The 14,028-nt window shown below is 41.4% G+C and overlaps 1 protein-coding gene across 1 annotated transcript in view; it reads right to left on the bottom strand.

Moving 5' to 3' along the window:
- Positions 1–260: 260 nt before the first annotated feature.
- LOC121340468 (androgen dependent TFPI regulating protein) overlaps positions 261–14,028 on the bottom strand; it is a 30,153-nt gene continuing 16,385 nt past the window's right edge. The window contains exons 4-6 of the mRNA XM_041413250.1: positions 10,728–10,843; positions 6,834–6,985; positions 261–991 (exon numbers count right to left, since the gene is read on the bottom strand). Of these exons, the coding sequence (XP_041269184.1) occupies positions 948–991; positions 6,834–6,985; positions 10,728–10,843 (312 nt within the window). The 3' untranslated portion in view covers positions 261–947. The remainder of the gene's footprint in view (positions 992–6,833; positions 6,986–10,727; positions 10,844–14,028) is intronic.

Raw genomic sequence — 14,028 nt, 5'->3', positions numbered from 1 at the left:
TTTAAGTACTGCAACTAGTTTAAAATCCTCTTTGAATGCAGGAATAATAAGAGAGATTTTTCTTTTTCACATTGACCATTAAGGAACACTTGTGCTAGTCTCGGTTTTTTCGTGTTTATTGGAGTTTGCAAAGCAGATCTCCAGTGTTTTGGATGTTAACAAAATGTTGAGGCTAATAACAGAAATCAACTATATTGAGGAAAATTAGTAAACATGTGAATGGAGTGTAATTATATGGCAGGCAGCTTTATGTTAAACAGTGCTTTAAATTAACATGCTTTCTGTCAAAGCAATCATACAGTGAGTATAATTAGGTTACTTTTGCTGCGAGATTAACTGAGACCAAGAAAAAGGAAGAAACTGTTGCCTTCAGATTTCCTGTTAAAGTGGAGGGGAGATATTAAGCATAATATAAGCATATTAATATTACAGAAAGTTTCTCATTAGAAGAACTCGGCTTCTTGGTGAACTTTCTGAGCAGACATTCCTAATTACAGTGCTTGTTAGCCCAATTTGTTATCTAGCTAGCTTGGAAGTCACAGCACTGTTAAAATTATCTCTCCTCTTAATTTTTTCCAGACTTGATGAAGGGCAATCCAAACAAGAGCTGGCTTGCATTCACAGGTCTTTTACAGAGTGGTGTGAGGCTCATGAGGGAGTGCATTTACCAGTGACAACTTTTAACCATGGACACGTACGTTGTGCAAGAGATGAGAAATCTGTGTAAACAGATGAACACAATTTTCTTATTCATAGCAGTTGCAGAGTTATCATGAAAGAGGCAAACATTTCATATTTTCCACCAGTTTTCCGTATGTCTGATGTCATAATGGCTTCACCAGAAGCTGCAATGCATTGGAGAAAGGATTTATCACAGCTACGTTTATTTTCCTCTACTTCATGGCTTCAGCATTCATGGAGAGATTGTTTGGCTTCAAGAGGAGGATTCACTTGCTTTTCCACTTGTGGTCCAGTATTACTATTGAATCTCCTGTTTGGAGACAGAGGAGAAGACATTATTGGGATCTGAGGGGGAAGGCACAACAGAGAAGTCCTTTCACACATCAGGGATGAGGAGGATGTGAAACTGGCCCCAGCCTCCCAACATCCCTGGGGAACTCTACCCATCTGGGAGTGGGAGTGAACTGCGAGTGCATGTCTTGGACCAGCTGCTAATGCTAAAGTGCTGCAGAAGTCAAATGAGCCTGGGATGTCCCCACAGCAATTAACAGATTACTCAATGACTGAGGAATTATTTGAAATCTGCCATGGGCCGCACCCATTGAGAATAATTGTGCTTTGCCAGCGGGAGAAAGTATCTGCCACCAAGCAAATCTAGCTTGTTGTAAGAGCATGTGAAAAGCTGGAGCATCCTCACGTGGCTGGTCAGGACAGTGCAGGACCTACTGAAATCCCACAGCTTTCTGATGCACCAGTTATTGTGCTACTGCGGGGCACCCCGTGTGGCAATAATCAAATGTTGATGGGTACCTTTTCTAACACACTATCTCAGCCTCTCTTCTTCCCCTCCTACAATCATTCACTCATAGGAAACTCCCCTTTAAAAATGACCTTTCCTTGTCCATGGACCTCAAAGGCTCTGAAACACTAATTCCTGTATTGTATTGGTGTGTAGTGACTAAATTGATATTTATGGGTGAGGGGAAAAAAAATCCAGACAAGAAAGAAAAATAATAGCCTGGCAGGCCAGGACCAGCGTGTTAACCAGCACTCCTTAAAGTCTGGCCTCCACTGATGAATTTGTAAACTCTGGTTTGCGAGAGGTTCCAATTCAGTCTGCCTCCAGTGGATCACCAGATAGACTTATCACCAGAAACAGGACCTGTGACAAATAGTGTAGGTTTCCTTTACACAGTCAGTCATCTCTGCCTGAGGAATAAACTGCAGCTTTGGGGAGTGACAAATATGAAGGACATTAATGTGCCATCACTGGTTTGTGGTACCACTAGGACGAATGGATGAGTCAAAAGTAAATACTCATATTTAGTTTTCAAACTCTGGGATTTAAATCCTGTAAAATCTGAGTTCCATTAATCATCGGCAATATAGAGAAATTATGGATAGAAATATTATTTGGTCACTGAAAGGAGTAGATAGACTCTGGACTCTTATTCTTTGCATGATAGAACAAATCCTCTGGAAAGGAATCTCAGTTTAAAAATCCCTCCTGGATACTGTAATAACAAAGGGTGGAACCTGTGTCTTGAGTAATAACTATGCGCTGAACATCAGAATTTCAACATTCATACAAAAACTGCTGTTGATAAGCCTGTACCAGTAAAATGGTAGCACGGCTTCATGCCCCACACAGTTGTCCTTTGCATCCCTTTATTTGCCATTTGGGTTTCTGCGATCTCAGCAGCTGCTCAGAATAATGACAGCATCAAGAATTCAATCTTATTATAGTATTGCTTTGTATTGCACAGATTTGTGAGCTGTCACATAGGCTGGATTTCCCAAGGCTACAGGGTATTAAGGGAGCTTGGTTTCAAAAGCCCATAAATACAAAAATAAAACTCAGGGAAAATAATCAGTTCTGAAAACGTTATATGATTCTGGAAAATGCATTGAATGCAAAAGTACTCAAAAAAAGAAAAAAAAAGAGGAAAAACAGGCTAAAGAGAAGATTGTTGTTTAACTTTGTTTCAGCCTTAGGTAAATTGGTTTCAGCAATGTCTTCCCGAGATATTTAAGAGCTCACAGAAGATCTGGAAGAGTGCATCCATCTCTGCACTGAGCATAAGGAAGGTATTCCACCATAAGTTTTCTCTTTTTCCTCAAAGCAATGGCTCTTATTCCTGTTGAGCTGCCTTACCTCTTGCATTATAATATCTTTAATTTTTGTTTTGCCCCTGACAGTGTTCCTGCTGGCCAAAGCTTTCCCTTCTGGTGGACAGCAAAGCATCTGGGTGGGTCTCTTGGATCTGCTGCCCACTCCAACAATCAGCTTCCTTTCCCCCCCTGTTTCTCTCCCAAAGAACAGTTCTGCCATGGGGTGATAAGCATTTCTCTGGGAGAGGCCTTGGGCCCACAAAATCTTGCAAGCAGAGGCAAAAGCATCAGGAGGCTTTTCAATCAGTACTGGAGCATGTAGCTGTTGTTAGCTATAGCTCCTCTCCAGCTGCATTTCAGAATACTGAAATGAAGCAGCTGATGAATGTTATTTTGGGTTTTTTTCAGATGTGTTAGATGGAAGAAAAATTAATGTGCTCCATCTTCAAATGCGAGTTCTAATAAGACACCTCACTTGAAAGGTTGCTCTGTCTGATGTGGAGAACTTTGATCCAAATTTCTCCCAAAGATCTGATTGTCCCAACAAGAGCAAACCCCAAGCGAGCATTACTTTGCTTTATTTTTAAGGATTCTAGTTTGACTGGTCAAAGAAACATGAGATCAGTTGCCTGTGTGATGTTTTCCACCCATCAGGAAGGGGAGAAACTATCACAGGGTTCATCTTTGATACTCAGACCCTGCAGCCAAGCTCTTGGCTGAGGTAAATTTATGGCAGTAAAAGAATCAGCTCATTGTTTCAAATTATCCTCTTTGGAGTTTCTCTATTGCTCAACATTGTCTTGTACTCTAGAAACTCTGGGATTTAAAACAAAAAGAAGTCATTACTGGTACTATTTTCTGTGCCTCTCAGGCTGTGCAGCTGGGTTGCCTTAGTTACCACCAATCCAACTGTGCAAGGGGAGGGAGAGGAGAGGCACATGAGAGATAATGCATTTTTAAAACCTCCAATACTGTATGAAACAGTTTGTCTATAAATAATAAAATTAATTTAGGGTCTGGCATCCTGAAAAGGAAAAAAAAGGTTATATTATTCTACAGCCTAGATTTTCCAGCTCTCAGAAATGATATTGCATCTTTTTAGTCGAGCACAGGACGTAGATTTAACACTTACTTGCTTGAAGCTGGAAGCTGCCATCTACAGACTTTGGAATAAGTTGGAACTAAATATACCTTTAAGTGTGAAAAAGAGTAAATATTTATGTAGCTGGTTTTAGGAAAAATAATAATGGCCTGTAGTTATAAGGGAGTGTGGAAGAGCCCATATGAAGCATGGTGTGCTGTGGAACAAGCTTCTTTAGCAGCCTATGGCCTGCCACAGGATTTAAGTCCAGGAGGGAGCCAGGCTTTGCCACTCTGGTGGAGCTGTTTGTTAGTCGCTTCTTGCACCTTTGAATAAACACCTCTGGGCAACCGTTCTTCATTCGAGCAGGAAAGAAATAAAAAGAAGCAACAGCCTAATTTTTTTTTTTTTAATTTTGGGAGAATCCTGGTGCCAGCAGCCCAGCCAGAGAGCTGTGTCTTGTCAGATCCCACCAGCATCAGGTCTAATTTTTTGGTGGCTTCAGGTGTTATTACACAGGGTGTTTTCAGATGTGCCTATAGGAACCTAGTAGATATCTGTATTAACCTGTAACCCAAACTGCCTTTGGGGAATGAAGAGGAAGCAGAAGAGAGATCAAAAGTTCCCTTCCATATACTTTATCTTTTGAGGGAGAGAGGAGGTGGGCAGAGTGGAGAGTATGGAAAGATGAAGAGGTCTGTCCTCTACCACCACTGATTGTTTTACCTTGGGGGACGGGGTGTGTGGCGGGGGGGAGGTGGGAGGTGTTGTTTTTGTTTGGTTGGTTGTTTTTGTTTTTTTTTGTTTTGTTTTCTGCAGGATCTTTTCCCCTGCATCCTCTGCCTTATTGTGATGGGAAAGAGAGAGAGGAAAGGGTAGGATGAAAAAAAGTACATGGAGCCATTTTTGCTGTGGGAACAAAGGTATGTTGGAATCACGTCTTCATTCAGTTTGCAGCTCTTTTTTCTCTGGCAATGCTGAACCAAAAATTTGTCTCAGTCAGGAATATATTAAAACTCTGGCACATTGTAATTTGGAATAGCTTCCCTGTGGCTATGTTTCAAGGCTTATTGGGACTTCGTTATTGATACCAGCTTCAGGAAGTCCTACTCTTCTCTTGGGTGGACACAGCTGGGATGTGGATCAGTAAAAACACTTGGCACCAACATGGGGAACTGTAACTCAAGGGGAGTGTCTTGCACGTGGATGAAAACACCATGTAATTGTGAAGGCCAGGATTTTGTGGCTCTTTTGAAAAGGAGCAACTATGCATGGAAAGGCAGACCCACCACACAGATGAGGCCTCCAGGGATCACAAGAGCACACCAGATATCAATGGAGAATATTGTGTATAGTTTATATACATATTCTGAGGTTACATTCATGTCACCACAACTGGGGTGCTTTTCAGCCTCTCTGTGTGCACAGTAAAGTTGAGTGCTTGCCCAAGTTTCTTTAGTCAGCTGTTGAATATGCATCTAATTTTTGCAGTTAATTTGATCTCTTCTTGGCACAATATTTTGTCCAATCAATCACTTAGCACATTGGAAATCAAATTATTTTTATTCTGATTATCTCCAGCATTTGCAACAGGCATACTCTAGCCCTAAAATTACTATTATGTACTCAGTGATGAAAAAATCTGATACATAAATGTATCAGATATCTCATATAAAGACTTATGCCATCATGTGGTGGTGGTGCAGTCTTTGATTAGCAGTAGTTACTATTTATATGTGATGGCTCTTAAAACAGAGCTAGTGCAGAAAGGCTGCAGATCTGTTTTCATTTACCAGCAATCCTCATCTCATATGATGTTTTTGCAGAATAGAATGTGGCCAAAATCCCCAAACATGGACATGTAGAGCAGGCATCTTGTTTGCAAAGGTAGCAAGTGGTGAAGTCGGTAATTCAGCACATTTGAAAGCCAATCTGCTGCTTTTAGGTAGCTGAGTATGGATGGTGAGAGACTAGCTACAGACACTCTACTTTGGCTTGACAGGCATGTGAGACTTTGCAAAATGGATCAGGCATCAAATGTTCCCTGAGAACAGAGGGAGGTTGTCTTATTTATTTTCAGAGGTGTTTTTGCAGTGTTTTTTCTTTAATCAGAAAGCTAGTTTAAGAAATTGCAAATGTTCCCACGTTTGTCCTAAATAAAATACACACGTTTTCTTGACAGAAACGCTTTCATCCTCAAAAATTCAATCTTGAATGGAAAAGGAGAGATAACCAGAAGGAATAATAATAACAGAAACAATAATAAAAATAACTATAACAATAATAATAATAATAGTATCCCATGCCAAACCCTCAAAGGTGCTCCCTCAGTTCTCTCTCTTCCATGTGTTAAATATGCTTTCCTAAACTACGTTTTTTCCCCCCTCCAACTGCCCATTATGTCCAAGGAAGCTGCTTTTCACTTTTTTTATGTCACTACTGGTCATACCACTACTAAAGCAGAAGGAACAATTTCTGAACAGTTTATGAAAGTTTCCAAAGTGCTGTTTTAGTCACGGAGCTGCTGCCACTTGGATACACTGATGCATTCCTGTAAATTTGCAGTAAACACTGCTAATCCCTAGTCTGACAAACAACATGTGATGCAGGTGTAAGAGTTTCAGCCCAAGACATGTGGCTTCTCTGGACCCTTCTTTGAGCAGGAATTCAAAACCCAGTGATTATGCTGGTAAGAGGCACTTCTTGACCCAAGTTAGAGGAAGCTGGTCCAACCTTTGTCTGGTAGGGTTGGGATCCTTGCTCCAATTTGTTGTTTATTTGTTAGCACGTGGATGGCACCCAGCAATCACTGTCTGACACTCAAGTACCACCACCCCAACACCTTCCCCGATGTACTCATGCCCCCTTCCTCCTCCTGCCTGCCTGGGCAATCACAGCAGCTCATTTCAGGGGTGTTTTTTTCATATGCATGGAAGTAAGGAAGAAAACTTGGACTGACCCCATATCATACGGTTGAGGAACTCTCCGAAGTTGTAGAAGGCGATAATGATGGCAAGGCTACCGGCAAAAAAGGCTGCTAGTCCAGGGGGGCTGAACAAAGCAAAGAGAGGATATACCCACTCTCCTGTTACAGAATAAATCCACAGGATCCTAGGCAAGGAAGGAGAGAAATTACTTTTGGTTAGGACCATTCAATTAGAAGAACCACTTCAAAATTTCCAGCTCCTGAGGGGCTGAGTTATCAAAACAGGCTTGATACAGAGAAAATTATCTCGGCTGTCAATACATCTCCTCGGCACTTGGGCTATTTGTTGTGAAGCACACTTGAGCCAGTGCTAAATTAGATGGGTTTCAGTGCAGGTTGAAATGCACACAATATTCTGCTGTCACCCTAGTGGCATTGGCTATTAACAGCAGTAAAAGCACAGTAAAATAGCAAAATGTTCAGGAACAGGGATGTGCACTTGGCTATGCTAAGTGAATCTTATTCAAATAAGCTCTCACATATGTTTGCTCTTTAGATACAGCAGCCTTTCAGCCCCTATCCAGATCCCTAGAGTCTGTGGAGACACAGAGCTGTTCCTCCCTGTCTCAATCCTTCTGCTGTTGACCATTGTTTTGAGGAGTGGAAAGAAGTTTTCAGGAGGTGAGAGGGCAAGGGGAATTCTCCAGCAGCTTTTCTTTTGTAAGAGAAGGAAAAGAAGAGGAATGGTTAGGTGGGAAACAGATGTGGCTGCTTCACCCTTTTGTGCCAGAACTGTTTGAAAAGCATGGTTTGGAAAAGAAAGAAGATTAATATGCCTGCTTTATAGGGTTTCTTTTCTTCTAATTGTGCCCTCTCTTTCTGCCTTTTTTATTCTCTCAGAAAATATCTTGTAGTGGCTGTCAGTTCGCTGCTCATATGTTCATTGTTTATGGCTCATAGAGTGGTTAATAGAGAATGCCTGAACTAAAGAATATAAAAGTGATCTTTATATATCTTAAGTATCGGAAAAAAAATGCTTTCTTGTGAATATATTTTGTGAGTAAAATTATTTATATTTGTATTGATTATGTAAAGAATTTAAGAAATAGGGTAATTCTTCATTGATTTTTATCAGGATGTGCCATTTTAACAAGGACAGTACTTCCCTAAAACAAACTTTTGGGTCCAAATGGTCCTAAAAGGTTTAATTCTTCATTAAAAAACCCCATATCTGAGGATTATGCCATACTTTCCACCATCAGTGCTAACATGGGAACACAATTGTAATTTTTTCTGATGTCACCCAGCCTGCTACCTTGCACTGAGCATCATGCCTCAAAGAGAAGTGACAAACAGGCTGCCACACTATCCTGAAACTGTGTCATGACACTGAGGAATGGGAGAATACTAAGGATATAAAAAAAGGCTAAGAGGATGCTTCTTCCTTTCTCCAGTAAGAAAAGGAAGGAGTGGGGCATAAAAAGGTGGTTTTGTCTTGCCTGTGAATAAAGTTTTACTATCCTCACCTGAGGGATAGAGTGGAGGAATTGAGGGGATTGATAGTAGAGCTGTCTGGACTGAGCATGGAAGTATTTAAATGTAGGGACTCATTTTTATGATTCAAGATTCTTTCATTTAACAAACAGAGCTGTGAAACACCTAAGTAATTTAAAAATTAAAAAAAAAAATCCTGCAGGAAAGGCCCCTGAGAGGCTGAGCAGAAATGCAGACATCCAAGCGCTAAGTGGAGCCTGTGCAAATGTCAGCGTGTGTTCTTCACTGCACAGGACTCCTCATGTCCTACCTTCAACAGCAAAACAGAGAGTGACAGCCACCTTTCTTTTATATAACGAGGAACTGGATTATCTTCATGCATTTGGCCAGCTGGTGTGTCTCATATGAAACATTCCAACCTGTATTTTCAAACCCAAATAAATGACTGTTCAAAGCCACAGTGACACCCTGCTCAGAGGCAGGTGTCTGGTGCGAGGTGTAGCTGGCTGCTCAGTTTCCCTGCTGCCTTGGAGGGACCAGTCACTTCTCAGCCCATTGGCGCTGCAGCGATGGCAGTGACAGTCCAAGGAGGAGCTTGGGGGAAGGACTCTGTTGCTTGTGAAACATATGGTGCCCAAATGGGGCTATTAAATCACCAGGTTGTAGCACCAACAGTAAAATATGTATGTGTGATGAGATTTCAGTGCACAGGCCAGAACATTTTTCTGTTGGTTGAAAGATGTTGTCTGTGGTTTGCAGGGAACCACAAAGTGGAGGAAAAAAGAAAGCAGGCAGGAGGTTCCTTGCTGATTTGAAAACTGTATTGACATCCTAATATCTTTTATCCAGTCATCAGGGCCCTGCCACACAGGGGACAAGCACTCTAAGGGACCACCTTCCACTCAGGACCCTCGCAACACAATGCAGCACCAACTCATAGAAGATACTGGGAGGGCTCCAGTGTGTTGATGCTTGTGTTGATCTTCATTCTTTGGTGTGGATTCAGCTCCTGATATGAGCCATGTCTCCTGAGGGGTGAAATTGCACAGCTGATAGGGATTTTAGGGGAAAGCACGGCTCACATGGCTGTAAGAGCAGTCTGGTCTCAAAGACAGTAAAACCCAAATGTTGTCATAAGACAAGCAAAACAAAGCTGGCATTAAGCAATGGGGTGAATCAGAACACAGAAAAGGAATTTAGGAAGCCATGGTCGTAATCCTATTAGGCTCTGGGCAGGATTAGAATAAATGGTTCCTAATTTGCTTATGCAATGTATCAGTGAAGTCCCCTGTTTCCACAGCCACTCTGATGGGCTTCAAGTCACTCCAGTGTTTCAGCTGAGCAGTTTATTTTCTATTTCAGATGTTCACTCACTGGACTGAAGATGGTCTCAAGATGAGAGTGAGAACTGGTGAGTAGGAATGGGAAGGATGAGTTTCCTCATAGTTCCAATGACTTCTCAGAAGTCTTTGCACGACGACAAGTCACTTCCTCGCTGACCAGTATCCTCTTGTTGTTATACACATGCTCTATATTCTCCACCCTAGAGCCTGGATGTTTCCTCAGCTCTGGAAAGTTGTATAATATCTTGAAATTATACAGCCCCCTTCCTGAGTTGGGTCTCAATACAAGGCATCCTCTGAGAACTTTGAAGCATTGGCAGCTGCCCACAGTTACATGGGGTGGCAGTGCCTCCATATCCCGGCACCAGGATGCAATGAGCAAACCCACTCCAGGGCTGCATGGCACACACACAGCAGGTGGACAGATTGCTGTGAGCTGTGGGAGGTGCTGATTAGACATAGTTTATTCTTCTCAGGATGATTCTCCAACAGGTTGGGGGTCAACTCGTGTGTTGTTGGAAATGTGGGCAGTGTCCACTGGTGGAGTGGGAGGTGGTGGTGGGCAGATGTCTCCTCTCTCTCTACCCGCCAGTTTGCACCTGGCTCAGAGTATCATTTTCTGTCTCAAGTTTCTAAAACCAGCCACATGTCCCTGCCAAACGCTAAACTGAGTTTTCCTCCTCTCCTTCTCCCATGACCCCCAGACTTTTTGGGATTTCGTGGTGTTGCAGTGAGCAGAACAGTGAGTGGAGGTAAATTTGATGGTACCAGTATAAGTAAAAACTCCAGCCGAGAAGAAATTACTCAAATTATCCCTGAATTTATGACAGTTGAGTTACTTTCCTTTAAGAGGCCTTACAAGAGCAGGAGATACTGTGTAAGGTCTCAGGACCTATATTGTGTTTGAAGAAACCTGCCTCGCCTATGTTTGGATATAGTTTTCATGGGCCTCAGCTGAAGTTTAAATGATTTCTTCACAGAAAAGACTGTTGTTCTCCTTGTGTCTGGGTGGGAAATATGATCTAAAGTACAGCATTTGGCCTTATTTTAAGAAGTAGATTACTTGAAGAAAAAATACTTAAATTCTTACCAACTGATATAGAGAAAAGCGACAGATCCCAGTAGGAACAATCCCTTCTTCTTTGCTGGGTAACGATGCGGCAAGGCAAGGATTTCCAGGAGAGCAAATGGCAATACAGCTGTGTGCTGAGGAAAAAGAGAGTCTGTCACTGACACATCACAGTGCCTTGCCTTCAGTCATTGCTGATCACAAAGTTCAGGCACCTGCTCAGAAGCAAAGAATTATTTAACAATACTGAGAATAATTGTATACAAATGTTCGTGCTTCATTTTTTACAATGAAGTACCCCTAGAGTAATAAGCACAAAAATTTTCTTGTTAATAAGATGCAAAAATGAGTCTTGCCTGTGGCGTGGTGTTTGTTTCTAATAGGTGAGCTCTCTTTTTGCATTTTGTAATGCAATAATTTTTTTTATAATTCCTATTACAGTACGAAAGATATTGAGCTCTATCATTATGTGCAGTTGAGGATGTCAGAAGAGTGCTCCTTGAACTCACTGAGCAATTGCTGAATTGCCTTCATGTTCTCTTCTAGTCATTATTGTACTTTATATAGTATCATTTATTACTTGCTCCAGTGCAATCCCAGTGTGTTGTGCTTCCCTTTGTAAATGGAAAAACGGGGTTGTAAACATACAGGAGACTTCAGTTAGCTGTGATTGAAGGTGATGAAGAAATTTCAAACAAGTTTATCCCGGAGTCAGAAAGAAGTAAAATAGAGAAATGTGGTTTTCTTATTTTTCTTTTTTTTCTTGTTGAAGAGTTTGAAATGCAGCTTCAGTTTCAAGGACTTTAATGATAACTGTCTGAGAATGGAGGATTTTCAGCTCTGGGCAGACAGTTTGGTGGCATTGAGTGTTTTGTAGTGAGGAGTTGCCTCCAAGAGGGATGCTCCTCACCATAGGGATGTTGAGAGCACAGCAGAAAGCCTTCTGGGCTCAGATATTAAATGGCCAATGCAGGGATTCATGGGATGCCAATACCTCAAATTTTTGACTGATTTGAAACAATTTCAGAAGATAATTTGCCTGGGTGAAATTTCCCTACTGAAAATGTTGTACTCCCTGTGCAAGCAAACAACTTTGAATTGCAATACCTAGGACAGTTGGCTTAAACAATGTTGGGGAGCAACAAAGCAAAACTAGTCCATGAAATGCAGCAGGAGAAAAACTATAGTAACAACTGTAGCTGATTAGTTGCTTAAATTCCTGGTAATTAAGTAAATAGCTTCATAGGTAGATGGGGGAGGTATGGGAGGAGGGCAACAAAAAAGATAGATAGAGTTTTAAATAGAAAAAATGTCAAACTAAGGATTTTTTTAAAAAAGGCATAACCTGCTGGGTGTATGGTATGAAGATTCCTCTTGTCCCAAAGAAATGGTTGTAACATTTTTAATGTATGTGTTTTTCAGAAACTTTGGTCAGTACCTGATATGGCAATACAGTGTCAAAGTTTTATTTCCTTATATTTATGCTATAGGTTGTGAAAAAATACACATTAATTTCCTTAAATGCACAGTGAGCTATAAACAGCATGCGTGTATGTAGCTATTTGTTTAAGAGATGGACATTCACTTTTGTCTGCTGCTTCCAAGTGACCACTGCCTGGGAGCTGAGTGTCCTCCCTCAGCCCTCCTACCACGTCCAGGAGCTGCTATTCATTCTTGGCTATCCTTCTATCAAAATTACCATTCCACCTCAGTTATTCCTTTTTCAGAGAAAAGAGATAGAAAATATTTCTTTGATGTTCCAGTTCCTTTCAGTCATTGGCATTGTTCTTTTCTTCTGTTCTGTTTCACAAAGATATTCTTCAGCTCTACAACCTGCTTGGTTGATTGCAGAAGTTCTGTATCAGTACAAGCAATTCCTGAATTCATTTAACCAGAAATATATCTTCAGTGCACACAGTTTTCAGATATAATCCCTATAACTTCTCTTAGTCAGAAATCTATGTGTTAAGCTGCTTTCAAAAAGATTTAAAAGAGTTTATTTTCCATAGTTGAACAATAGTTTGTCCTTGAACAAAACCCAAAATGCCCATGGCAAGGCAGCAGCGATGGAAAACCTACACCTTGTCCTCATTTTTAGGCTTTAGCCTAAGCCTTTGGCGGGCACGCTGATTTAGAGCACCTCATTTTGCCAGGTATTTTGGAGCATACCCAGGAAAGAGCAGCACAAAGAGCCAGAAAGTATGAACAGTGAAGTAGCCCAAAGGCAGGCATAGAAACTGTGAATGCACTGAATGTGTTGTTGCAAGTAGAGAGGAGAGGAAAACGAGAAGTTTCAAAGGCTTAAGAGATTGATGCAGTGATGGCTGTGATGGGTGAGTGTTCCATGTCCATTATGTCCATGACCAGGGAGGAGTGGCTCAGTGTTCCACAAGAGAGGTGTCGCTTCATGCTGGGAAGCACATACGCTCCGGCAGCACACAGATAACGTGTGGACAGCAGGATACAGTCACAGGGAGAGGCTGGGGGTGGTGAGGGGCAGCCTGCTGCTCAAACACGCCGTGCATTGGCACTGCTGCTGAGCAGCAGGCTGGTAGTGCCTGCAAAAGATTGATGGGAGATCTGCTTTTTAGTCTGTGCTGGTTTAGAAAAGGCTGATATGCTTTACTACTCATTTTTGTCAGGCTCCTCCACTTATGTAGGAGTTAGAGAAAACACTTGGGGGCCTATAAGTCAATAGAAGCTTGAAAGTTACTGGCAAAATTGGAAAATTTGGCTGCTCGTGGGAATAGCCAGGAGTTTAGTGGAAGGGGTAGGTTGAAATTTCTGCAATTCCTGATTTGACGAGTTTTCCATTGCTTGTAAGAGAATTTCCTTGTCTAAGGACAGCAAAAGCATTCAGGAGTGGGACTGTCTGCCTCTTGTTTTGCAAACAGTTTCTTAAAGTTCTTGCAGCTATCCTGATTTGGAAAAACAAATGCAAAAAAAAAAAAAAAAAACAACCCAAAAAACAAAGAAAGACATTTGTTGTGGCATAGGAAAGCTGCAAGCTTCTCTCTTCCCAAGTCCAGTGACGTCACTGGCCCATGACTCTGTGCTGTGTTTCTGTTCAAATAATTGCATCTTTTAAAATATATTTTGCCAAGTATATTAACTAGATGTGGGTGGGTTTTTTTTGTCAAGTCATTTAAATTTGCTGTGAAAATGCTTTCTTGAGACAGATTTCTACAACAGTTCTCAGCCTCCTCAAGCACCCCCAGGATGATTTTTTAAAAAATGTTATTATTTTTCCTTTGTGGATATAAAGGATTTTTCTTTCATTTATCCCTCTACGCCCCAGTTCCTTCTCATGTACACATACACC

This window comes from Onychostruthus taczanowskii, unplaced genomic scaffold (assembly GCF_017590055.1).
Source record: "Onychostruthus taczanowskii isolate IOZ18803 unplaced genomic scaffold, ASM1759005v1 scaffold40, whole genome shotgun sequence".
Lineage (NCBI taxonomy): Eukaryota > Metazoa > Chordata > Aves > Passeriformes > Passeridae > Onychostruthus > Onychostruthus taczanowskii.
The sequence above is the reverse complement of the archived record's forward strand: the minus strand, read 5'-3'. Positions and strand labels throughout refer to the sequence as shown.